This window comes from Ailuropoda melanoleuca, chromosome 9 (genome assembly GCF_002007445.2).
Source record: "Ailuropoda melanoleuca isolate Jingjing chromosome 9, ASM200744v2, whole genome shotgun sequence".
NCBI lineage: Eukaryota > Metazoa > Chordata > Mammalia > Carnivora > Ursidae > Ailuropoda > Ailuropoda melanoleuca.
The window spans coordinates 95,170,867-95,198,020 of NC_048226.1; the positions used below are offsets into that span (position 1 = coordinate 95,170,867).

The 27,154-nt window shown below is 36.7% G+C and overlaps 1 protein-coding gene across 5 annotated transcripts in view; it reads left to right on the forward strand.

Moving 5' to 3' along the window:
* The first annotated feature begins 1,116 nt into the window (after window positions 1-1,116).
* PHF20L1 (PHD finger protein 20 like 1) overlaps window positions 1,117-27,154 on the forward strand; it is an 82,465-nt gene continuing 56,427 nt past the window's right edge. For 2 of the 5 annotated variants that reach the window (XR_004627935.1, XM_002917615.4), the window contains exons 1-6: window positions 1,119-1,425; window positions 3,509-3,628; window positions 21,409-21,580; window positions 21,720-21,804; window positions 25,262-25,350; window positions 25,584-25,661. Coding sequence is in view for 4 of the 5 variants with exons in the window: in XM_002917615.4 (XP_002917661.1) it covers window positions 3,546-3,628; window positions 21,409-21,580; window positions 21,720-21,804; window positions 25,262-25,350; window positions 25,584-25,661 (507 nt within the window). In the remaining variant the exon portion in view is untranslated. Of the gene's footprint in view, window positions 1,426-3,508; window positions 3,629-21,408; window positions 21,581-21,719; window positions 21,805-25,261; window positions 25,351-25,583; window positions 25,662-27,154 lie in introns of all 5 variants that reach the window. The other 3 variants (XM_034668639.1, XM_034668641.1, XM_034668640.1) reach the window with 3 other exon arrangements.

Here is a 27,154-nt window from a genome sequence, read left to right on the forward strand (position 1 = left end):
AGTATAATCCTGCCATGTGTCCAGAAGATCCTGGAAATATATGGTGTATTACCCTAATGACAACCATGAGGGTAAATTTTCCAAACGTGGAAAGGGAGTTCAGATGCTGGGCAACTCCAATACAAGACAAATGTCCAGTAGAGACAGTCTTATTTATATCTTTTCTATATATCGCTATGCTCAGTCTAGCTCAGTAGCTATTAGTAACATAGTAAGTGCTGAATGAATGTCTCTGGAATAAAAGGATATGAATATAGTTGTTTAAATTACCAAATCTCACTATAATTAAAGCTTAAAGAGAGATACTTTTCTATTTTAACTCCACACTGTAAAGCATGATAAATATAAGTGTTATTTGTATGCAATGTTGCATTTAGAAAGCTTGAGATCCAGAGTGGTATATTGGAAAGAGGGAGAAAAAAGAGTTTCATCTCAACATTGCTTTGAATGTGTTCACTTGTCAGTTTCCCCTACAGTGGGGACACTTTCTCCTGTGCCTAGTACAGAGTTTGGTACGTGGTAGATATACAACAAAAGTAGCTCTGCTATCCTTAGCTGAGTGGTCTTGGGGAAGTCACATCCATTTACCCATAGGTTCTTCAGCTGCACAACACACGCACACATACACCTTAGTAATATGTGCCTTTCGTACTATAAGAATCTCATATGATAGCAATACAATTGTGCGAATGCGGTTGTCATGTAATGTACTAACAACACAGTAACTCCCACGCAGTGTCCACTCAATAGCTGTTTGTTGACTATGTCAATAACCATTTGCTCTATTTTTATTGTGGAATGGGGTGGATATGTAAGAAAGAGTGTAGTGCATTTACAAAAGTTTGCCCAAGGTGCTTGGGTTGAGGAGTTTTGGGAACCTGTTTCCTATCAAATCGACGATAATAATATTCAGTAGGCTCTGTCCTCAACTGTCAAAAGTCAAACACTTCACAACTACTAATGGGCTTCTGAAGCTTTCTCTCTTTTGCTAATCACGGCCCCTCCCGCTAGCCATCAGCCAACTGCCGCAAAGCCCCGCCTCGCAGGGCGGCTCTCCAATCGGCTGCGCAGCCGGGGCCCAACCCTCAAGAGTCACGTGACGCGCCAGGCCCGCTTCCGGCGCGTCGCGGGCGGCTGACGTCGCTGGGCCCCGCGTCGCGTCAGGGCTGGCCGGCGGTGGCGGCGGCGGCGGCGGCGGCGGAGGAGATGGCAGCGGACACTGAGCGGGCTTGAGGGCTCGGACCTGCTACCTCCCGCGCGACCTCGGCCCGACCCGGCGCTGCGGCCCCAGCTCGCTCCCCTCCTGCTTCCTCCCCGGCCGCTGCCTGGGCGGAGGCGGAGGCGGAGGCCCGGGCTGGCCGCTCTGCTCGTGCCCTGGCTTGGCCCCGGACGGTCCGGCTGCTGTGCGGAGAGGAGGCCGAGTCGGTAAGAGGCGGCGGTGGTGGCGGGGCCTGGAGGCCGCCTGGATCCCGTCTGGCCGCCCGGGACGCCCCCGCGCTGGTGTCTCTCTGTGGCCCGCTCCCCTCTCGCGTCCCTCCCCTTAACTCGCTGCCCCTATTGTTTGGGCGCCGCCGCTCCCTCTCCTCCTCCCTTCCTTCCCCCCTGCTGAGGGCCGGACTGCTGTCAAACCTGGAGGCTTCTCCTGCTCCCTGCCAGCCTGGTCTGAGCCCTTCCTGTCTGTCTCTGCCAACCCCTCCCGCCCCGCATCAGTCCCCTACCTTCTTTGGCCCCGAGGCCATTCTCTGACCTTTGCTTCTTCACTTTCTCGGTGTTGCTAATTTTCTTTTCCCTCCCAGTTGTCATCTCTTGCAACGTTAACCATCCAGATATGTTTTTGCCATTCTTGTTTGCGTTCTTTTCTGTTTATCTTCCTCTGCGTTCTCTCTGTCCCCTTTTCTCTTTTTGCTTCAAGTCTCTCCCCCGCCCAATAGCTTGTCGTACTTTGCCTTCTCCTTAATTCAAATTCCAGTTCATCCTCCTTTCTCCACTGGGGGAAAAGGAAATGGTGCCTCATCCTAAAGTATCACTGGAAGTTTATATGTCTTAACTCCACATTTATGGGTTCGATGTTTAATTATAGAAAATAGTGTAACTGGTAAACACCTCTTACTAAGTTCTTCTTATGAAGAACAGTAGAAAAGTTTGGTTAGATTTCTACACAAATATTTAAATAACTGCTTTATATGTTATACGCTGACCAGACTTTAAAAAAAATATTCATGCTTTTGTTCCTTTTACACCAAATATCCTCTGACCTAGCTTCCTGTTAACTTTAATGAACTAATCTTTGTTCTTGACATGGCCAGAGGATAGGCTCCCCCCCCATGAGTATTTAGGTTTGATTTTACATATTTTTATGGCAAGTATTGGTGTTATTTTTACCCCTTACCTATTAGATTCTTTCAAAGAGGGAAGGACAGTTAATTTTTACTTTTCCTGTTATGTCTTGTCCCTTTTGAATTGTGAGCAAACCATTAAAAAAATGCCATAGTTGTGTATTTTCCTTTTTAACCTGGGAAAGAGCATAGTCCTATTAGTAATTCTAAATATCAAAAACCTTTTAGGGATCCCCCCCCCCCCGTAACAGTAGGTGTGCATTCTTGATTACCTGTTATGTTTTGATTTAGCCTGTCTCAAAGTGCATTCATACTCCTCAACTACAGTCAGTGAAAAAGGCTACCTCAGGTGTTCTGGGTGTCCAGTGTGGCCAAAAGGAGAGTAAAGAGTGTGCATGTCAATGATGTAGAGAGGAATAGATACTCCTTTGTAGTTTTCTGTTTGTTTGAGTACTAAGGCCACTTTTATTTGTCAATGTGGGCACTGACTATATTGAAATAAGAGTAGAAATAAATTCACAGTTAAAAAAATCCGCATCATTATTGCTTATTGAATGTGAAGTATAAGGAAGAAATTTTTGTTGCAACTTTATATGTTACAATTATTGAATCATTTGCTACCAAAGTAGGAAATCATAGCTAATGAAAAATCCTACCCACAAGAGTTATTATTGATGTTGTCACTGGCAGAGGAGTGTCTGCTGCCCCTTTATATGCTCTTTAGTGTCTTATCAATCGTTGTATACTATGAGGCACTCAATTGGTTGAGAATCTTCCTTAATTTGTACTCTTAAGAATTTCAGTGGTCATATTCCAGAACACTCAGGTGTCTTGATTTTTCAGAGACAGAAAACTGTTTTCAGCTGGTGTGGAGAATTTTCTTGGATATTTTTAAGTTAAAATTTCAAGCATTTTAGCCATTAGCAAGTTTTAATGCCCATCTGTTCTTCTTTTTAAGTAGTTCTTTTTTATGTCCTTTTCCTTGATTCATGTTCAAGATTGCTTGCAAGGTATATTGTACTTTACCTACAGATACTGGTAATCATCATTCAGATTTCTTTAAAATTTGGCAGTTATTTTAACTTCTCATGCAATGCTTTTAAAATTGTTTTATTCCCTATGCATTTTATGCATTAGAATCTAACTTTTTTTTTTTTTTTTCCCCTCTTGAGGTAGTGAAAAGAAAATACTGAAGAATAGGATCTCAAGATGAGTAAAAAGCCCCCAAATCGTCCTGGAATCACTTTTGAGATCGGTGCTCGTTTGGAGGCACTGGACTACTTACAAAAATGGTATGGAGAATACGGAGCTCTTGACCAAAAGCACGACATTGGTAGTCTTACACATGTTGGTCAGTTGCTGTTCTTTTGATGGTGGCAGAAACATTAACGTATTCACGTTTTGAATACACATAGACGCTGTTTTTTAATTTTCTTCCTCTTCAGCAGACTGTGTAGGTTTAGCATTTCAAAGCTGTATTTTCAGAATCATTTTAAGGTGTTTGAGAACTGAAAATAATTATGTAGAATATGAGGTATAGAGAGGGTCAATACTTGTGTACTTAATATGAGCTAGCGTGGTGGTGGGAAGGAGGGAATTAATTTAGATAACCAGCTTCCCAGTATTTGGATAAGACTTGATATAAGTTTGTTTTCTTCGCTGTGTTAGAGGTGATCTTTAGAGTACAGAGTTTGTTGATGGTTAGCGCAGTCACTGTTCACTATCCCATCTAAAATCAAAAACTAGTTTGCCTCTTTCCCCAGGGAATAGTGAACTAAAGGTAGGTTGTTACTGTCCCATACTAAATGGGCAGTATTTTCAGACCTTTTTAAAATTTCTTCTGTTTTGGTCATGTGTGATAAGTAGTGAATTTAAGCTCCTAATATACCCCTAATAAGTGGTATAGGGATAAAACCAACGTCCGGAAAAGAGAGAAGAAGAAACAGCACACGGGTCACTAGGCCACAGTAGGAATGGCAAGGATTCCCTCTTTCTCCTAGGGAATGCTTTCCTCATTCCCCTTAGCTGCCCTCTAGTTCTTGTCCCTGGGAGGAAGTCTCTTGTTGCCATTCTCAGGTCCCTGCCTGAGAGGGGCATTTGAGAGTTCCTCTTTGGGGAGTGGGGTTGTCTTGGCTATCTTGAAGCCCATTTATTTTGATGAGGGATCTGGTGGCTTAGCAACTCCATGACTTCATTCACCAGACTTTTTGACATTTTCTCTCACTACAGCTCCCTTAAAAACACAGTGGGAATTTTGCAAATTTGCTCTTGATTGATTTGCATTAAGTCAACTTCCTGAGTTGGCAATGGCAGGCGGAGAAATCTTGTTTAGTCATGATATTTGACTTTAGACCGGTCTGGGGTTTTTGTCTCTTAGTAAGTGGCTTTAGAATTCTGCACATGTCTCTGATACCCAGGTTAATGGACTCTGTCTTGGGCGCTGCTCTGGGACGTTTTGAAACTACAGTTTGACTTGGGAAGGCAGTTGTTTGGCCTCATGCCTATAAGATGCATCTCAGAGGGTAGTTCTTTTTAGGGGACCTAATTGTTGGTCTCATCAGGTGGAGCGTGTACATAGTACTTCAGGTGGGGCTTGGTAAGCACCTGGGACCAGGCAGTAGCATCCTTCATAGTCCTGAAGCTAAAAATTATTTCCATACGTGGCGGAGTGTTCACTGGGAGAGCACACATGCTCCTGATTGAGAAGCGCTGCGTTAGACCATACAACAAAAGATGCCAGTTTAGTCAGTAATTGGCTATCTTTGATTCTCATTTGACCAAAAGAAGCTTTTCACTCAGAAGGCACACTGTTAATCTCCGTGTGGTATGAGAAATGATGCTGCTTCTTTGATGCTAATCTTAATTAATCTTTTTTTTTTAATTACTGACTTTTGAATCACTGGTTAATTCATTTTAACATATTTTCCTAGGCTTCCAAACTGACAAAGTTGCAACTGAAATAGCTTCTAGTGTTGGAGGAGCACATGGTTTGTTAGTTTTCTTAGAGGTTTTCAGGGAAATTAACATAATTTCAGTATTAGTAAGAAATTTGCTTTCGGTGGTGAAATGTTTTCTCATTCAACAGCTGTCAAACTGATGATCCAGTGGTTAAAATAAAAAGATTATAAAAGAGAGCTGCTTTAAAAATCAAGCTTGAATGTGCTTTTAGAGTATTTGGAATTTGAGAGAAAGAAATGATAGTTGTAGCTGAAGTTTTTTCATTGTCTTACGCTTCACACCGACGAAATTTCTAAGTGCTTAGGTAGGGTGGTAACAAGCATCTGTACTCATTAATGAAGTTTAGCTTTCATTTTAATGACCCTAGTAGTATGGTCTCCTTAAAGTAAGTAAACATTGGCCAAAATAATCACATATGGTAATCACTGAAACTTGTCAGCAACTTGATTTTTATGAGCTCATTTATATGAAGATTTTAACATTCTGCTACAGTTGGAATTAAGGAATTAAGAGTATTGTAAATACATATTCTAGGTAGTTAAATAATTTTTTTATTGTGACTTTATTAATGTTGGTAGTTTCAAGACCTAGTTAGTCTTAGGCAATCCCTTTCATTTAGTATTAAAGTACTTTACTATAGAACAACTAATTAATTACTAAGATTTATTTCGTTTTATGTGGGCACAAGAGAAGTTCTATGAGACACTGTACTCTTAACAGGTTTTATTTTTAAATAAGATAATAAGCTTTATTCTTCATATCATTACGTTTGTTACGGGCCATTCTGTATTTCATGTAAATGCTGCAGGTTTTTGCTTTAATATCAGGTAAAAGTGTAGAAGGATTATTCAAGTGTTGAGAAACTTCACTGTTTTTGTGAGGAGCAAAATAGTTAATCACTGAAAATATACTGAAATGATTCCCCTCTGTCTCCTAACCCTCCCTCCCTATTTTCTTTCCTATTCTCTTCTGTTGCGTCCATAAAGAATGCTTAACCTTCCACATTTATTCAGTATAGTTGGAAAAGTATTGAGTTCTTATTTGACATGAATGTCTTTTGAACTATTACAGGCAATGAGCAGGGAGGGACAAGCAGGAGTGCAGATAGTGCTTACTGGCCCTCCATGCAAGACATTTCCAGTAAGCCATGTATCTGTTATGAAGGAAACAATATCACCTGTTGTTACATTACCTTTTACAGAGAAGGGCAGAGGGAAAGTTATGATAGTAGAGAACCCAAAATGTCAACTTGTCCTATATGTAAAAGATGTTTCCTATATAAAAAAGGAAAATAATTTTTACCGTGTGCCCTGGAAAGAAAAGGGTAAACTCTAAATTAAGTGGGCAGAAATAAACTGAAGTTAAGCTTCCACTTGTGGGTTTGGGGTAGATTTGATTTAATAGAAAGGTGCAATTTATTTTTCTTATGGAAAGGGCATTATTACTGCTTGAGCAAACCATATCACATATTCTTCAAAGTTCAGAAAGATACTTCATCTTGAAAATACACTCTGCATTTTTTAACGTAGTGATTTATTACTTTTTGTTTTCAAAATCACTTTAAAGCTATGTCAGAAAACTCACTGATGGTTTGATTATTTACCAATAATTAATGAATTCAGGCCCTAAGAAGCTACTAAGTGGCCAGTCATCTCCAGGTCCAGTATGTGGTTTTTGGATTTCCTATACTGACTAAACCTAACTCCTGCTGAGTAGTGTAGATTTCTTAATTTTTCTTTTCTTTTTTTAATTTTTTATTTATTTGGGGGAGGTTGTTTAATTTTTAAAAATGTTGTAGTTTTACTTATAACATACTGGTTAATTTCTTTCTCAAAAGACTTTTAGTGTGGTAATATTTTCAGGTAGCATAATCAACCATCTTTGATCTTACCTCCATCATATTTTCTGTCACACCCCTGACATTCAAATGATGACATATCAGATTTATTTTTATTTTTTTATTTTTTAAAGATTTTATTTATTTATTTGACAGAGAGACAGCCAGCAAGAGAGGGAACACAAGCAGGGGGAGTGGGAAAGGAGGAAGCAGGCTCCCAGCGGAGCAGGAAGCCTGATGTGGGGCTCGAGCCCAGGACCCTGGGATCACACCCTGAGCCAACGGCAGACGCTTAACGACTGAGCCGCCCAGGCACCCCGACATATCAGATTTATAATCTCTTGAATGCACTGACATTATGAGATTGAAAAAAGAATACAGATTGTTGATACAGGAGTGTATTTGGGGAAAGAGAAAGTTTAGAGTTGAAGTTCTATTGGAGATACTGTAAGTGGATTCTAAAGACAAAAGAGGCAGGTTCAAAATCAGACTGTCACTTGGTGGTCCTGTGAATATGGGCAACCTCTCAACCTCAGTTGGCTTATCAATAAAATGGAAGCAGTGTTACTGGCTTTTACTTAAAGGATTATATTAGGGATCAAGTAATGTATTTAAACTTGCTTCAGATTCTATAAAATAATACATAATTATAAAGCACTGAGGTAAATGCAAGGGAAGAGGGAGAGGTGAAAAAGAAATCTTTGAGGAGCTGAAGTTTTTAAATGTAGCTTTAGTATTGACATGAGACTGGCCTGGAATGTAGAAGGAAAATCATGTCATTGCAACCTGCTATAAACCATCTTTTTGAGGTGATTGTAAAATCTCTTTGTTTCTGCAGATCTTTATAGTTTACAAAGCACTTTTGCAAATAAACACTCTGAATACCATTCAGTGAGAAAAGTGATCAAATCAGACTGGTTTGGACTACTGATTTAACTTCTCTCTTTTTAATGAAATTCAAATACTGTATAGCAAGTGACTTAGTTATGAAAACAAAACAAATCAAGTATTTTGAAATTTAAATATAGAGTTAATTTAAAACATTCAGATGAGTTATGCTCTTCTGACCTTTTTTGGGAATATTCCTATTTAATTCTCTTCTAGATCTAAAGGAAAGAAAAACAAAAAATAAAAAAAAAAAAGAATGTGGAGATGTCTCCAAGTATCAGAGTTTGATAGAACAGTGTACATTTGAATTGGCAAATGCTGTTTCCACACATTGGGAGTTTTTTGAACTGTATGGAACATTTGCAAATCTGTTTTTAAAATGTTCATGACCAGAATTTTAATAGTGTGGGAAAATTGAGGAGATTGTAGCAAGTACAATGCTTTCTAATTTGAGTAAAAGTACATTATTTTCTGAATAAAAAGGTTGCTTTTTTCTAATTGAATTTAGGTATTCAAAGGCAAATATTAATAGAAAAAAGTTGTGTTATCTATATTTGGAGTAAAAGAGTACTGAAAAGTAGTATGTTGATCAAATTTAAAAACCAGTCTCATTTTTAAATTACATTAGGTGAGTTTGAAATTTATAGAAACTTTAGGCGAACACTTTTAAAATAAATCTTGCGCTGATATGAATAAAATTTTTGTATATTGGGTTTTCCTAACTGTATATTTGAAAAAGATTGATTCTTACTTTGAGTCACTACCTGCCTTTGAAAACCTAATTAGAGCTGTGGAATCAGAAAAAAGTGCAATCACATTTATATACCAAAAATATTGAATTATATATTATGGGTGGTCATAGGAAACTTATCCACAGACTCCAGGTTAAGGACTTTTCTAGCAGAGAATTTCAAATTGAAATCTCTGTGATGTGTTTTTTTTTTTTTTTAAATTCTGAGATTTTTCATTCAGAAAGTCACAAATTTTGAATCTTAAGATCTAAATGAGCTCTGTTTAATCATCAAGCAGCTCTGCATCAGTGCACACTGTAGTTACTTAATTTTTAAAATTTTCACTAATAAGAGCCCTTTAAACTTTTAACAGTAAAGATCTCTTTCTCCCTCCTCTCCCCTCAAAAAATGTTGAAAGCAAGGTTAGACTCTGAATGGGTCATAGTACATGTATTTATTATATAACACCCCTAGTTCTTGTTCTTACTCTGTTCTTCCTTTTGTTAAATTGATTCATTTTCTATAGAGCTTTTTCTTCTCTGCTCAAGTTATTTGCTTATCCTATTTTTCTTGGAAGGTGAGAGAAAGGGAATATTGAAAAAAGTAAATTTAACTGGAAGTCAGAAGATAATGGTTCCAGGTGCTGTTCTGCCGTGAACTGTGACTTTGGAGAGTTAGTTCTTTGCTTTAATGTCCTTAAAATGAGGGTGTGACATATTAGGTAATCTTTCAGGTCCCTTGAATTAGAAACTCAGATTTCTTTTATCTGCTTTCCATGTATTCAGGGAGGATAGATTTTTTTTTTTTAATCTCACTTTTGAATGGTAAATAACACATACTTGAGGCAGAAGTAAGATAGACAAAAAGTAGGAGTCATACATACTTTGCTCAAAACTGCTGGTCACTGAAGGAACTTTGAGAAAAATGAGTTGAAAAAATAGAGAAAGGTGAATCTAGTTTGGAAGAAAAATAGTTTTGAAGGTTGGAGTATAGTGGTGTTGGGCACATTGTTATCCTTTCTCCAACCTGCTCTCCCATGCATTTAAATACTTTCATTGTTTAATTTTGAAATTACTTAGAATCAATATATTGGCTTAAAAAAGTACATTTAACCAATAGGATGCCTTACCTCCCTGACTTTCCATGTGGCAGCAATTAACTAATGGATTCTTTTACAAAGTTCATTGATGCTATAGTTTTGAAAGTGATTCAGGTGAAGTCTGGAAGAGTGATTCTCAAACTTTAGCTTCCTGGGATTCATTCTACCAAACATTTAAAGAAGAAATAATACCTATTCTCCTAAAGCTATTTCAAAAAATAGAAACAGAAGGAAAGCCTAAACTCATTCTATGAGGCCAATATTACCTTGATCCCCAAACCAGGCAAAGACCCCATCAAAAAGGAGAATTACAGACAGATTTCCCTAATGAATATGGACGCCAAAATCCTCAACAAGATCCTTGCTAATAGAATCCAACGGTACGTTAAAAGGATTATCCATCATGACCAAGTGGGATTCATCCCTGGGATGCAAGGGTGGTTCAACATTTGCAAATTTATCAGTGTGATAGATTATATCAACAAGAAAAAAGCCAAAAATCATATGANCATATGATCCTCTCAATAGATGCAGAAAAAGCATTTGACAAAATACAGCATCCTTTCCTGATTAAAACCCTTCAGAGTGTAGGGATAGAGGGTACATTCCTCAATCTCATAAAAACCATCTATGAAAAGTCTACAGCAAATATCATTCTCAATGGGGAAAAGCTGGAAGCCTTTCCCTTAAGATCAGGAACACGACAAGGATGCCCACTCTCACCATTATTATTCAACATAGTACTTGCAACAGCAATCAGACAACAAAAAGGGATAAAAGGTGTCCAAATCAGCAAAGAAGAAGTCAAACTGTCTCTCTTCGCAGATGACACCTAAAGGGGTTGTTAAACATAGGTCACTGGGCCAACATCCAGAACTTCTCATTTAGTAGATGTGAAAGTGGGGCCCAGTAATTTGCCTTCCTAAAAAGTTTCTGGGTGATGCTGATGGCTGCTGGTCTGGGGACTGCATATGAAAGCCACTGGTCTAGGATATACAGAATTATTAACCTGAAGACAAACAGTTGAGTTGGATAGCAATGGAAATATCCAGGGTTATTTTTGAATTTATAGTCTGTTTTTACATATGTTAGTTGGAAGAAGTAAAATGTAAATACTTGGCAAAGTGATGCATGATTCCAAAATCTTTTTTTTTTCCTCCTGTTTTTCTGTAAAATAGAGCATACTGATCTACATGTACTTTGATGTGCTTCAGTTTTCTTGCTCTTCCAGTTTCTGTAGTTACCACTACATGGCTGGATAGTTGGGATTTAGATCCTTGTTGCTAAGGGTGGGAAAAAGACTATCCCTAGTTATAGTTAATTATGGATTGCTATTGTGAGATTGTAACTTCTGTAATGATTCAGGATATATAGGAAATATTCAGTGTGTCACTTGAATTTTTTAAGAAGCCCATCATGTATGGGATGATCTTTACCAGTTTAGAAATGAGAGACCTGAGGCTTGGAGATATTAACTGTTTTATTCCAGTTCATCTGGAGTAAAAGTCAGAAAAGTCATCTTGTAGCCAGGTTCTTTTGACTCTAATCCTGTTGATCTCGTTACTATAACCTGTTGCCTCATATATGGACACCCTGAAGTTTGAGCCTCAGCTTCAGGAAGTAAATGGACTCAGTGTTCATAGGCTGTTTTAATTCCTGACTTTCTCTAGTGATATGTATATATCTGATATTTAGAACGGACCTCAGAGTCCAGCATGCCCATGTCATTCTTGTTCCTTGGAATTAGCTTTTGTAAGGCAGGTTAATTTCTGGCCTGTTTGTCCTAGAAACTCTCCTTTTCAAGCTCACCTTTGAATCAAGCCTTCAAGCTGATCATTTCCTAGCCTCCTTCACAAATGTATCGTAGTGTAAAGTCCAGGAACTTGTGTGTGTGTGTGTGTGTGCGCGTGCACACGCATGCACATGTGCTTCTATAATGGCAGGGATTGGACTGAAAGAGAAGGTGGTTTTATTTGCTTATCTGACATTTGGTTGAAGGTCAGCAGTCGTATATCACATGCATCCAGCTCTTTTCGTGACATCGTTCTTGCTGAATTTTATCACAGTGTATTGTGAGATTTTACACTTGCCACATCAAAGTAGATGATGCTTTATTTTGTGATGGGGAGTTGGTCAGAGCCACTAGTTGGGAAATAATTTATCTGTGGTGGTAATCAACTCTACTAAAAAAACGTTTAGCAATTCTAGTTTTGCTGAGTAGACAGAACTGGTATTTACTGATGCTGAAAAGTTTTTAATTTTGTTTTTAATTGATATTTTAAGTGAGGAAGAAAATACTGTATCAGTAGTATAATATTTTTAAAAGAAATTAACTTGATATTGAAAAGACAGCTTAGTTTTGCTTTTCTTCTTAAGGTTCCCAGTTTTCAGTATTTTTTTTTTTTTAAAGATTTTATTTATTTATTTGACAGAGAGACTGCCAGTGAGAGAGGGAACACAAGCAGGAGGAGTGGGAGAGGAAGAAGCAGGCTCCCAGCAGAGCAGGGAGCCTGATGCGGGGCTCAATCCCAGGACCCTGGGATCAGGCCCTGAGCCAAAGGCAGACGCTTAACGACTGAGCCACTCAGGTGCCCCAGTTTTTAGTATTTTTATGTGACTTTTTATTTTGAAGAACTATTGACTACCCTACTATCACCTCCCATAGATCATTAGTCAGCAAATAGAACTTTTCTTTTTATTAAATTGGAAATTGATATGTTAGTATTATGTTATTTCAGTAACTATAATTAACTTTGAGAGAATTGTTGCAATGAATTTGAAGACAATTTGGATATTTAATATTCGATGTGTCTTAAAAGTCTATTTTTTCATTGCCGAAAAGCTGACCCTCTTTAATTAAAAATGAATCTGTTCTAGTACATCATGGTTAAGTAAGGTAACAAAGTATAAGCTGCTTACATGGAATGATTTTATTTCTACAGATACCCAGCGAAGCTTACTGAATTTTGGCACGTTAGTAAAGAATGAACCCAAAATTTTGGGGTTATCATGAGATGTGGTTGCTATTCCAGAAAATTTTGGCAAATGAATTGTGACTTATGAGGCAAAAACTGAGTATAGGATTATATTTGTCAGACTAGATTAGTAAATATTATTTTTAAAGCCACTTAGTGTTTTTCTTAGTTCTATAGCAAATCATACTCTAGATTCCTATATTTGGGGGTTGGAAAGGGCAGAGGGAGAAGAGAGAGAGAATCTTAAGCAGGTTCTACTCTCAGCATGGAGCCCCACGTAGGGCTTGATCTCACAACTGCAAGATCTTGACCTGAGCCAAAACCGAGAGTTGGATGCCTAACCAACTGAGCCACCCCGGCACCCCTGGATTCCTGTCTTAATTTTTAAATTTATATTATAACAATTTTGAAACACCCTAAAAGTTAACCTACTTTGTTTTCTCAGACTTTTTCATTTTAATGTGATGTTTCATACTTAGGCACGGTTGAGATATAGTACACCTTATGTTTTGAGAAATTTTAATAATAGAGCAAGAACCTTTTTATGCATAGGGTGATGTTTATTTTGTTCTGTATAATAAAATCTGTTTTCTGTACTCTTTGGGCTAACAAAAACCAACTTTAGGCATTTTGTATCAAAAGCACTTATATAAAATTGAATTTTCAAGAAAAAATAAACATAATATAATATGACTCTCATCTTATTTTTGTTTTCACTACCTCTTGGTTAGAGCACCGTATATTTGAAACACTGCAGTAAAATGTGATAGGAGCTGAAAATCATCAGTTGGCAAGATACAGAACATATATTGGATGTAAGCACAGTCTTTAAGGACAGACAAACCTCAGTTCAGAGATCTGCTTAAATACCTATTTTTACTTGATCAGGTTACTTCGTTCAGAGCCTCTGACCTCTCTTTAATAACTGGGAGCAATAATAGTACCTAACTCAGGTTCTTTGAAGATTAAGCAAGATGGTGCTTACTAAAAGCTTATCATGGTTTTTGCCACATCAAAGGCACTTAGTAAATGTTAACTTTAATTAAAATAACAGCATGAATATTGGTTATTCTAAGTAGAGAAGAGTCTACTTGGGAAAGGAGTCAATGTAAATCCTTAAAACTTGAATCAGTAGGTGTATAAACACTTATAACTACCTGTAGTAGTAAAATAGTTTTCTAAGTGCTGAATATTAATAGAAACTAAGTGGATGTCAGCCTCCTAGTCTTGAGTTTGTGACAAAATTAAGTAACGAGGAATTTGGTCATGTTGGTTTGAACAAAGTTTATGAAATATACAAACTTCTGGTACAATACTGGTGGCATTTTTTAGATAGAGTAGGATAGGAATTCTTGATAGTCTAATTGAGTCTTACAGTGGGAGATAGTAATGAGTAGAAAGGTAGGTATAAGCACTTTGGTTGGTTGGAACTGACTTTGAATGAATGTAGGCATGGCAGGAGATTGAGGTGCGAGGGAGGTAGACAGCAGTAGGAGTTTGAATCCAGGGATCTGAAATGAAACCTTAATTTGAAATATGGCGGCATCAAGGTTCTAAAGGAAAACACATGGCTAACTCGGATCTTACCTGTTCTTTGCTGCAAAGGTTGTGGACAGATAGGCAGTAGGGTGGTCTGGCAGCTTGTACTGGACATGTGTCCTGGGGGTGGATGCCTCTGAAAAGAGGACCTGAGGGATGATGTCATGGGATGCTTAGAATTCAGTGTTGGGGAAGATGTGATTTTGACATATAAGCTATGGAAAGTCTAGATTCTTTTGTACTTCATTTTGGAATGTCAAGTTTGAATTAATCCAGAGTTTCGTTTTCAGTATGTTGTTCTTCAAGTATGAAAGAAATTAACATGCGGTACCTAAAAGCACTTCCTCTAAAAATATATAATACTACTAGGTGACATTGTTCTTATAGTTTAATCAGTGAGTTGAACAGGTAAGAGAATGCTTTTGAAAATTACAAAGCATAGTATAAATTGAAAGTGCTTACAGGAAGCTAAAATTTTAAAAGGTTAATATAAGAATATTATGTTTGTTTTGGATTACATTCTACATTGATTTTTATTATTTGGCAAATAATCCTCCTCCTGACATTTGTATGTGAGGGAGTTCTTACCTCTATATGTCTAGTTCTTCTAATGTGTTTTAGTCATTTTTTATGACACACAGAGTTTCTTGCTTATGAAGTCCTTATGCACAGAACTGTTTTGAGTTACTAATCCTAACTCCCTAAATTTCTCTAACATTTTATGTGTAAGTCAGATTTCAAGTATGTTTCACTTTTTACAAATTAGAGACATATTTTATCTAGGAGAACATCTAATTTAGGTATTCATTCTGTGTACTACTATAATATATCTTTGCTGTTTGAGCTATAACATTGTATTGTAATTGTGTTCACTTATTTGATTCTCTTTTTTTCTCCCCTCCTTCCTGATATTTAATGTATTGATTGGGATAATATTTTTATTTCTAGCTTTATTCCTACTTCAGTGTTTGGCACATAGTGAATTAGAGACTCACTGTTTGTTTATTGGGTTGAATGAAGCGGATGAGGAACTGTCAATTTTTAAATTTATGTGTCTTAGAAATTTTATTATCCTATCAATATAAACAAATGACTATTATTTAAGATACATAATTTGAATAACTATTGAGACAAGTTTTTAAAATATTTTGCCTTTTTGTTGGGGTGGGGGGTACCGGGGTGGCTCAGTTGGTTAAATATTGGACTCTTGATTTCGACTTAGGTCATGATGTCAGGGTCATGAGATTGAGCCCTGTGTCAGGCTCTGTGCTCAGCGGGGAGTCTGCTTCAGGATTCTCTCTCTCTCCCTTTACCCTCCCCACCCCCGCTTGTTTTCTCTCTCTCTCAAATAAATAAATAAATCTTTTAAAAAAAATAAGATACTTTGCCTTTTTGATTGATGTGGCACTTATTTCTCAGAGTTAATTCTGATGGTCTTTAGGACATTAATAATGTTGTCTGGCCTCGTTCAGTGGATTGTTACCTATCAATGAGTAAGTAGTGTGTGGTAGTAATAGTAAGTCTGGTGGCTTAATTGCAGGAGGTCCTAGGCCATAAGTGTGTCAAGGAATTTCTCTTGTCATTTCCTCATGGTTGACTTTATCAATACAGGTAAAGATCTGGATATATCAAACTAGATGACAAATGAGAATGAGTTCAAATAATGTTTAATTTTTTTTTCTGTTAGTATATTGAATATAATTTTTTAAAATAGCTGCATGCCCATTATTTTTTTTTCCTTCCAAGGATAATGGAGCATCTATATTATGAGTGTTAATAGATAATCTTGCCTTCCAGAAAGATTTTTGTTTTTAATCATGGACCCCTTTGAAAATTTGATTAAAATTGGGAACTCCTACTTCAAGAGAATACTGGTTCACATCTACATGAAACATAGCATTTTGCATACAGCCACAGGTCATTGTGGTCTCGTGATGTAGTGAGTGAATCAGGACCTGCCCGTGTAAAACAGGTTGAGCTAGTGTAGCGATTCACCTGTAATGGTAATTCCCACCTTAGATTTCTCATATTCTCTTTGTGTTTTGACAACACTCAAGGGTTGATACCATAGGGAACTGATACAGTATATTCAGTGTATAACCAGCCTCTTTGGTCAGTATTTGGTTCTTAATGGGTTGTGGATTTGGTCCAGAATCCATAGATATTGCTACCCTGAACAATCTTGTACAAGTGGGAGATAACCAGTAACAGTGTTAAAATGTTGGTATTCTCAGATGAGGCAATAAAGCATTATAAGAGTTCAGAGAGGATGAAAATAATTTTTGTTTTTGGTCATGGATTTGTTCTACTAAGTCATTACAGCCACAGTTTGACCTGACCATTGCAGACTTCGACCACACTAATTCAGAAAGGCTTCTGAGCAATCAGTTGGCAGATGATGATAGTAGAATTGCAAGTATGAAAATTCCATGAAATTCAGCAAAGATCGTTGTAAGATCTTCTCAATATTTCTGAATGCTGTTTGTTGCCGTTAAGCCTAATAACCAGTTTTAGGGTGAATCATATTTCTTGTTAAGTTTGCTTGTTACACTTGCTCAGAATCAAGTGTAAAAGACACTAGACTTAGGCAGACCTAGAGCAATGAAGGCAATCCCTTGTTTTCCACACAAGTAAATATCAGTTAAGCAGTGCATGCTCTTCAGACCGGGATTATAGTAGGGAAGGTTGATAGTGAAGATTTTATGATATTTTGCAGTAGCAGATGATAAGGGGTAAGAGAGCTCTGCGTAGAATTCTCACCATGAGGAATCATACTTCCATCTCTTTCTTTTGAACCCTTAAGAAATGCCAAGCACAGTGTTTCCTTTTCTTCTTATCCCTCATTGTTTTAACTCTGAAACCCCAGTCTCCCACTTCTCAGATCTTTTCCCAAATCAGTCATAAATGTCTGGGACTCAGCCTAATCACTGTTCTTTACTTTAACAGTTTTCCATGATTTAGCCTTTAAAAAGATGACAAAACAAAAACATTATCACTACATCTTCCAAATTCAGTAAGAAAAATTTTACGTTCCATTCATACCCATTTATAATAAAACAAATTGTGCATCAAAATAATGTTGCTGTAGGTCAAGATAGGCATTTGTGAATACATTTATTCAACAATATTTTTCATTCACCGTGTGTATCAAAGCATTATTACTATGGGCCATTTGCTAGAACAGGGAAATCATTTCACTATATAGGACTATATGTTAAGTTGCCATTTTGCGCATTTTATACATACAGCAAAGATTTTGACGTTAGGGTCTTTTTCCCTGAGGTGTCAGTGATGACCAAAATAAGGGATTTCCCATTGTTTGTTGAATGATGGGACATTTCATTAGTTTGCTGTTACAAAGCTCTTCAGTTTGAACCTAGCTAATGAGTCCAGTCTGATGTCCCGCTATTCTCCATTATTCACCCTATTGCTTGTTGTATAGTCTAGCCAAAGGAAACGGTTTCCTTGAACTGCTCCTCCAGTATTTGACCAAGAGGTTCTTGAGGACAGAAACCTCATTCTGCTTGTCTCTGAATCCTCATTATCTGGCTCATTGTCTAACCTTGGTTTTAAGTAAATGAACATTGATTGAATAACCGAAAGTGTGTATACTTTACTTTTTTTTGTGCCTTGTTCATTCATTAAGTCTAAATCCTAGAAGTCCCTTACCAAGACCAACATAGATAATGTCTCCCAAGAACAGTGAATTCCCCAATTTTCTCTGAACTATTATTAATACCATCTTATGTAAAATTTTTGTGTATACTTAACAGTTTACCATATATGATAATTACTTTGATATAGGCCTTATCCCATTTCTTCTATAGGCTTTTGTGCCAATTGGTTTTGGCTGTGAATACTCTACCATGTGTATTCTTGGACTGTGTTATCTATACCTTGGATGGTTACCAGGATCCAAGGAGATGAGGTATATAAAGAGCAGTTGACACTCAGTAAGGAAAGAACGAAGAGACTAACATACATGTAAATATTCTGATTCTTTTCTCTCCTTATCTGACTGTAAGCTAAGCTCCTTGAAGGTAGGAGTTAATTATGTTTCCTTTTTCTGTACCAACAGTGCCAAGCAAGTGCCTTAATCTTGTTAGATGCCAACATATATATGGAATGAATGAACAGAAACTTAGTCATTCTTGATAATGGTAATATTTATGGCACTTTTATTTAAGAGTCAAAATTTGATTAGTAAATGTTATAAGAATTAAAAGAGATAGTCTTGGGTATTTGTGTTACTTAATTCTTGTGTTACTAACTCCTTAATTCCTTCATCCGAAGTTTACCTGTCAATCTCTAGATATTTATGTAAAGAGTATATAGCATGCTATAAATTATCCTGAAGCAGTTCCCCAAAATATAATTTTTAGTCTGGTTGTTACATCAGGCATCCTGTCAGTGAACGGAATTTGAAATATTTTAGGAAAACTCTAAGTTACTTAAAAATGCAATCCATATTTAAATGATTTGAACTTACTTGGATTCTGACTCTTTGCCGAATTCAGTCAAGTTATGAAAATAAAGATGTGTTTAACTCTGTTACTGTGGACCATTCTCACTTGGAGAAATGTTTTAAATATGTGGAGTTGTTTACATTTAGAATTTGAAGGAGCCTAGAGAATAAATGCCTAATGTTTTGTTCAAAAATAGAAAGGTGTGATGATAAACATGTAGAATTAGAAATTTATCCATTTTTATAATTGATAGAAAATCTCTTTATAATGGTGAAGTGGCCAGTGAATGCTGGAAAATAAACTGGAGGGCATTTTTACCTCTAGGCTTCCCTCAGTGCTAGTGACAGTTTTTATGTTTTAAGAGCAGGAGGAGCAAAAACATCCAATTAGAGCAACATTGCAAAAGATAATCATTGAAAGCATTGATTCTCAGTGGGTGGGGTCAGCATGTTTACCTGGGGGGGGAGTATGTTAATTCCCTAGGTTTTCTTGTGTTTATGCTTTCTTTTAACACAGTGTTTCTTCATCCATACCCATTCCCCAAAAAAGACTAAGAAGAGTAAGCTCTAACGTAAGGTTATAACGTTGACAGCCTTCTTAGTTCTGAAGAAATGTGCAGATTGTCTTTAACAGCACTTCTTGCTCGTCAGACCAATGCCCGAGTGGCCGGTGTGTGTCTGTCATTGGACTAGATGTTGGGGGATACAAGGATGGACATGACTCTATTATTCCTTGAAGCTCACAGGCCAGAGGGTAGCTTCTAAATTAGATCTCTGCTATTACGATAAAAGTTTTGTGATAAAAGGATGACCTAATTCTTTTACTTTGATAATAGTAAATGTTTCATCTCCATGTTCACAGGACCAAGAACCTCTCAATAAAGAAAACAATGTACTTGTTATCCAGTATTTTCCCACTATTTAACCACCAGACCCTTTTGTGGGTCATGGGAATGTTGAAAGGGCTATAAATGCTCTGCAGCACACAGTTTAGAAAGCTGCACTGAGATGGTTATTGGTCACGTGGGTGCAGTGAGAGCAGCTGCGGCAGGGAGCTGGGAGCTCTTTACACAGGGGATTACACATTAAACCAAGCCTGGGATGAGGAGTAGAAAAGGAAGGGGAGGGAGGCAGCTTAGGGCTAGGCAGAAAGAACAGAGCGTACAAATAAATGTTTCACAGAGCTCAGTGTTTTTCAGGAAGTCCCAAGTAGTTCAGTATCATTAAAGCAAAGTGGGGAAAGAAGCTAAACCAGAGAAGAATTCAGGGCCCTTGAAATGTTTAAGAATCCTTGAATAGCATGAGTGATGTATAAAGCCTGTAGTAATCAGTTCCTAAATTTCGAAGTTATGTAAGGTCTGTCGTGCTTTATAGTGAAAGCCAATTTTCTGTAGGGAGAAGAAAATTTCCAGATGTATCAAAAACTAGCAAAAATATGAAACTATTATGGCTGAATCATCTATCATGTGCTGCTATTGAATTCTTAAGGTTATTTAATGATACTTTTTAAAAATTTTTGAGTCATCTGTGAACATTTAATACAGTACATTAGGAACAATGAGGCAATTTTCCATGTTGAAAGCTTCAAGTTAACTAATTTCTATTTTGGAATGTATTGTAGGAGAATCATCACACATAAAGACAGAACAATGTGATGTTATATTTTAGAATTTAAAGGGAAACTGAGCTTTCCCTACTATCATTGATGTGCATTATAAAATATTGAAAAGCATAGAGGAATAGAGAAAACAAAATGGTTTTGTGCCATAAAGAGACAAATGTACATGTTGGTATTTTTTGCTAGACAAATATGTTTTACATACTTATAATTCTACTGAGCACAGTGCTGCTAATTTTACATTTTCCTATGTAAATTTTTTATAAATACCACATTTAAAGACTATATAACATACCATTCAATGGATATACCATTGTTTGTATAGCAGTAGACAGTCTTCAATTTTTCTAACTATATTTTTAGCTGGTTTCTATTTTCTTTGTTATTATAAATATTTTGTATATGTGGTTCCAGAATTGTAACGATTGAGTCAAAAAGTAGGAATGTTTTGGGGCGCCTGGGTGGCACAGTGGTTAAGCGTCTGCCTTCGGCTCAGGGCATGATCCCAGCGTTATGGGATCGAGCCCCACATCATGCTCTTCCGCTATGAGCCCGCTTCTTCCTCTCCCACTCCCCTGCTTGTGTTCCCTCTCTCGCTGCCTGTCTCTATCTCTGTCGAATAAATAAATAAAAAAATCTAAAAAAAAAAAAAAAAAGAATGTTTTAAGGCTCTTGAAGCATGTTTTCAAATTACTTACCAAAACAGCGCAAGTAATTTATGTTTCCACTGGGAGTGTATTGAAGTATTTATTTCACTAGGTATTGAGATCAATCATTTAAAAAAAAAAAAGACAAAAATAACAAAGCAAACTTTGTTGGTTCAGTAGTTTAAAAATCGGGACCCATATTGTTTTGTTTATGGTTTTAATGGTAAGCAATATTTCAGTTAAAGTATCCTTTTTAATACTTTGTGTAAACAAATGTAAGAATTTTCTCTTGATATGAAGCTCCTTATTTTGGAGGTATCCATCACGAATTGAAAAAATCGACTATGAGGAGGGCAAGATGTTGGTCCATTTTGAGCGTTGGAGTCATCGTTATGATGAATGGATTTACTGGGATAGCAATAGGTTGCGACCACTGGAGAGACCTGCATTAAGAAAAGAAGGGCTAAAAGATGAGGAAGATTTCTTTGTGAGTAGCAAGCTTTTTCCATTTGCTAACTATGTAACACTTCAGAAGGAATTCTGTTAAATATTATGAAAGCTTATTTTTATAAAGGAAATGCTTATTTATTATATATGGTATTGATCTTAAAAGTTGTTTAAAATAGGATTTTAAAGCTGGAGAAGAAGTTCTGGCTCGCTGGACAGACTGTCGCTATTACCCTGCCAAGATTGAAGCAATTAACAAAGAAGGTATGTATTTGAAGTGACCTGAGATTTACGATGGGAGTAATAGTAAAATTTAACTGGATTTCTAATTTTAATTAATGTGTGTAATTGTTACATATGGTTGTTACTTCTTTTTGTTTCGGACTTAATAAATTTCCTGCTAATATTCTTTTTTGGGAGTATTTTATTTGTAATATATAGAATAATGTGACACCTGATCTACTTACTGCCTAAATAAACTTTAAATTAGGAGTGGTAGGTAGTTGGGTAAAATTGTGCAGCATTCATTTCACAGGCTTACGTTATGTGCATTTTATTTCTTCTCTGTTTCTAAGTTATTTTTATGAGCAGCTCAACCAGAGTGTGAGGGAAGGTTGAAGATACAAGGAAATTCAAATCAGATCAACTTGGAAGTAAAATACAGTACAGTGTTTTCTGAGGAAAGAGTGTGAAAATTTATCAATTTGTGGATTTCCTTTATTGCATTTTCCCCCTGCCCCTGTTTTCTTCATTTCTATAGATAAAATTGAGAGTAAAGTTTCCTAATAGCCTTTGTGGTATCTAATATTGATATTGAGCAAAAATAACTGATCAGAAATGTTGACAATAACACAGAAATCAGGTATGTTAGTAGGGCCAAAGACGAATACATCTATTGGGCAGGTAATGAATTAGGAAAAAACCCCAGAACTTCTAGACTGATTAATTTGGAAAGGCTTGAGAATTAGTATTTAAATTGGTATTAGGACTATAAAGATTTTATTTTTAAAAGTTATTTAAAATTTCACTTTAAAAAGTTGTAAAATAGTTTACAAGTGTATTTTTCAAGTCAGTAATACATTAGTTTTCTATAACAATTATTTCTTAAACTTGACCACTTATTCATTCTTTTCACTGAAGAAACACACATTGATTGAGTGACAGCTTCTTTGCAAGAGGAGCATTTAATCTAAGTAAGGGGATGCTTCCTTTAAACCTGAAAGACAAACAAGCCAGCTAGATAAGGAATGAAAGGCTTTTTCAGACAGCAGAAATGGTATGTTGCAGAAGAACAGAAGAGAGGCCTGTCACTTTTTAGGAATTGCAAGACTTTGGTGTGACTGGAGTGAAGGAGTCCTTTAAAGGGGATAGAATATCAAAAGATGTGGGAGAGAGAAGCAAGGATCTGTGTATGCAATGTCTTCTTAAAGAATTTAAATTTTATTTGGAGGTGATGGGAAGGAACTGTGAAAGGGATTTAAGCTGCGGAAATTTAAAGTAACAAACTTGAGAAGAAATGGGAGGTAAGAGGAGGTAAAAGGGGAAACATTAAAAAGAGATACATTAAAGAATGTTAGGTATGGAAAAGTAAATCGTTGTTTGGCTGGAAATTATGATATAACTTTACACAGGCCTATTCCAATATATTATTTTAAGGAATTGAAATAACAAATATGGCTATGATTTACTAGCTACCACTAGTCACCTTCCTCCAGAAGAATTGAGGGGCATCTCTGTTGTTAGGTTTGCAGGTTACTTTTCCTTTTCTGGTATGGCCTTTGTCTCACTGTGCACTTACACTTCTTGAGAGCTCATATTCCTGTGTCTTACACACAGGCACTCCCCAGCTTCTAGTCCAGAGCCTAGCATGTAGGCAGTCAGTAACAGTTTGCGGAAGGAGAGGAGGAGGTAGTGGATCAATTCTGTTGGATAGTAAATGGATCCACCCAAAATAAAAGAAGCGTAGTTAAACAACATTCTCTATTTTAAGGAAGAGCAGTTCCTTTGAGAGTTGAGAGCTTTGAGACCTTGCTTCCATGCTTCCGGCTCCTTTGGAATATAGCATACACGAGTTCATGTGTACACACACATGCAGTGCACTCAGAAGCAAAGCCCCCATATTTCATCCTATTGCATTTGTCCATGGGCATAGAATACAGAAAATTAAACTTACGTTAGTGGAAGAGTGAAGACATATTGGAGTCTCTGCCATTTGAAGAGGAGTTTAAGTGAGCCCTTAGTGAAATATTGGCAGATGTAATTTCTTTTTAAAAATCTCCATTGGAGGTATTTGTTTTGTGATTTCTGTATGTCCCACGTGGTGGATGAGCCTGCCCACCATGCCCATTTCCCCAAAGAAAAACAAGGCAAAGGAAGCCTTCAAGAAGCCTTCTGTTCACTGTAGAAGCTAAACAAAGCTAACAAAAAATGAACATTTAGGTGTTTGAAATATATCTTAGAGAAGTTGAAGAGGAGGGACAAATCTGTCAACTGGAGGCTGTTAACAGGGACGTGTCCATATTATGGGTGGGATTTGAAGAGGCATTCCTGGAAGAGTAGGTTGGAGAGAGGAAAGGAGAAAGGATCACAAGAGCAGAAACAGTGTGATTAACAGTGGGAGGGGTGAATGCCCAGTTGGTGTAGTGTGGAGCCTGCTGTCCTCTGGAAGGCCATCATTGAAGAAGGAAGAGGACAGTTGCAGGAATGATGGTGGTGTAAGGTGTACGTATGGTTTGGTATTCTCAGAATTTTCCCAGTGTTTTTATATCCTTGGTACTTAAACGGATCAGTTTTTTTTTCAGTAACTTGGGTCTGGATCTTTATATCTGCAATATTGTGAATTATGCTAATTATAGAAAAGATGAAATCAAATGATATTAAAATTACAAAATTAAGGAAAATCTTTGTACATGTATATCTCGCTTTGGTGCCAGCTTCTAAGCCAATCATAATAATTACCACACTTATTAAATTTATACTTCTTTTGTAAAGGTCATGTATCTGTTTACTTAAAGTGGCTCTCAGCCCTCATTTGTACAGGAAATGATAGAAAAATATTGAAATTTCTTAAGTATAAGATCTATGTAATTTATATGTTTTGTGGTAGTACTGACTTTTGTTGACTTGAAAGCATGGCCTCTGTAACCAAAAGGGAATATACTTTGTGATTGTCATGCAAACAGGGTCTCAAGCCCTAAAAGCAGAATGATGTGTGGGGAAGGCACGGGGATGGGAGTGTAGTTATGGTTGTGCCGCTGCTTAGCAGACTGCTGTGGATGGAGCCTTCAGCCTCCTTGGAATTCAGTGTTCTGATCTTCATTGCAACAATTTCATCTAGATGGTCTTTAAAGTATTCTCTAGCTTAGATGCCTGTGGATCTGATTCTTACTTGCCAGTTCATTAAAACTGTGAACAGAATACTCTTGCCTTGAGTAAATGATTTTTTTGTCTCTGTATCAGTTCTTTATCTCTGAAAAGAAACTTTCAAAGAGAGCAAAGGATAATTCCTATAGAAATATTATTTATGTTTGTAAATAATGGTTTTATCAGAGGGAAAGGGAACATAAACTTCAAACAACTCGACGGAGTTCTTAATCGGTGCGTTTGCAGTTATTGCAGTTACAGTGTATTTACTTCTGTCAGGGCATTACTTGTTAGATGTCAAGTGTTGCTGTAAAATTCGGTTGTATTTTCTAATGATTCTGACTTGCTCCTGTTTCAGGAACATTCACAGTTCAGTTTTATGATGGAGTAATTCGTTGTTTAAAAAGAATGCACATTAAGGCCATGCCCGAGGATGCTAAGGGGCAGGTAAGGATGTTCAGCATTCCTAGCTACCCAAAGGGATGTCTTCTTGAATGGTGATCAATCAAAAAAAAATTTATGTGTATATTTTAAAGTGAACTAATTGTAGGATTATGTGCTGATAGCCCCAAATAGCAGCAAGAAAAAGCAGCTTAGAATGTAAGATAAATTATACACTTGATTTTTGCTTCTTTGGCTTTAGACCTGCTAAAGTTATAGGTCACTAGTTTCTGTTCCAGGTGAAATCCCAGCATCCACTAAGCTGGTGTTGTCCTATCGACCCAGCTGGATCGTGTAACCAGTCTATGGGAAGTGAGGTAAGTGCCTTTTTTTTAAATTTCATTTTGTTTTTCCTGGTATATAGTATCATTTAGAAAGTTAATTTTTAATATAAAATTTTATATTGAGTTTCTTATCTTCTTCTTTCCTTTTATAAATCATAGTCATTAATCTTCTTTTAAAAGGCGCTTACCTGACACTCTGTAGGCTGTTTCAGGTAGGGCTCTCTGAGTCATGGGACGTAAGCAGTCAGTTACATGCTTTGTCACTTCTCAAAGCACGAAAGAACGGTAAGCATTTAAAGGAGAATCTGGGATGAAGTTAATAAAACCATGATTCCATTGGTTGAATATGTTTCCTGAAAGACTGGAAAGAAAAGGTGCCAGTAGAAATTTAAAATATTTTCTTTTATGTTCTGCTGTTATTTGGGATTTTCAGCACCTGGACCTACAATTAATTTTAAGAATTGAACGTAATCTATAAAAATGTCTAATATGGAAATATGCTACCTATTTGTTCCATACTGTGCAGTGAAAAGTATCATTCTGAAATGTGTTGAAATCATCTGGTCAGCTCCAGCCAAATGTATAAATTTAGTAATCTAGAAATGTGTATCACCATATTAAAAAAAAAAAAGATTCCTCATCTCTTCTGAGAAGTGCGATTGTTTTAAATCACCTGGTTTTCAAACAGTTAGTTTTGCAGTCATCAGCTAGCAGAATTTTTTCCCCAGTTAATATGGAAATGCAATTTAAAGTAGAAGTGCTTTTGCTCAGGAAATTGCTTTGTGTCTTCCTACTTGTACGTATAAATAAAATGTTCCTATGAGCATTCAGTGGTGTGATTTCTTGGTTACTGCATAGAAAGAGTAATTAAAACATTGGGAACTTAGTTTAATATATATTTGTTTAAACAAAATTCTCTTTCTCTCTCTCTCTCTTTTTTTTTTTTTTTTTTTTGCTTTAAAGCTATTATTTTGTTATTCTGGTTATTCAAAGTTTGTGAGATGGCACTAACCCTAAAACTTCATTTTTTTTCTGAAGTGAGATACTGAGCCAATTTTGGTAAAATTACAAGTTACAAAAATTAATATATGGGATGTATTGGGTGTCTACTTGTAGTAAATAGTTACATTATGATGTATGTAAACATTAAAATCAATGCCAGAATACAAACTACTGAGAGAAAATAGGAGTAACGCTTTTTTTCTTTCTCTCTCTCTCTCTTTTTTTTTTTTTTTTTGAGAGCGAGCTTGAGAGTGTGTACAAGCCAGGTTGGGGAGGGGCAGAGGGAGAGGAGAGAGAGAATCTTAAGCAGTGCTGTGCATGGCTCTATCTCACAGCACTGAGATCATGACCTGAGCTGAAATCAGGAGTTGGAAGCTTAACCAACTAAGCCACTCAGGTGCCCTGAGTAACAGCATTGTATCTTTTAATTTACATTTTTCTTCATAATTTTTAATTATTAGCACACTAAAATTTTTGTAGAATTGTTTTTTATAAAATGGCCTCATTTTATAAAATGGCCTCAT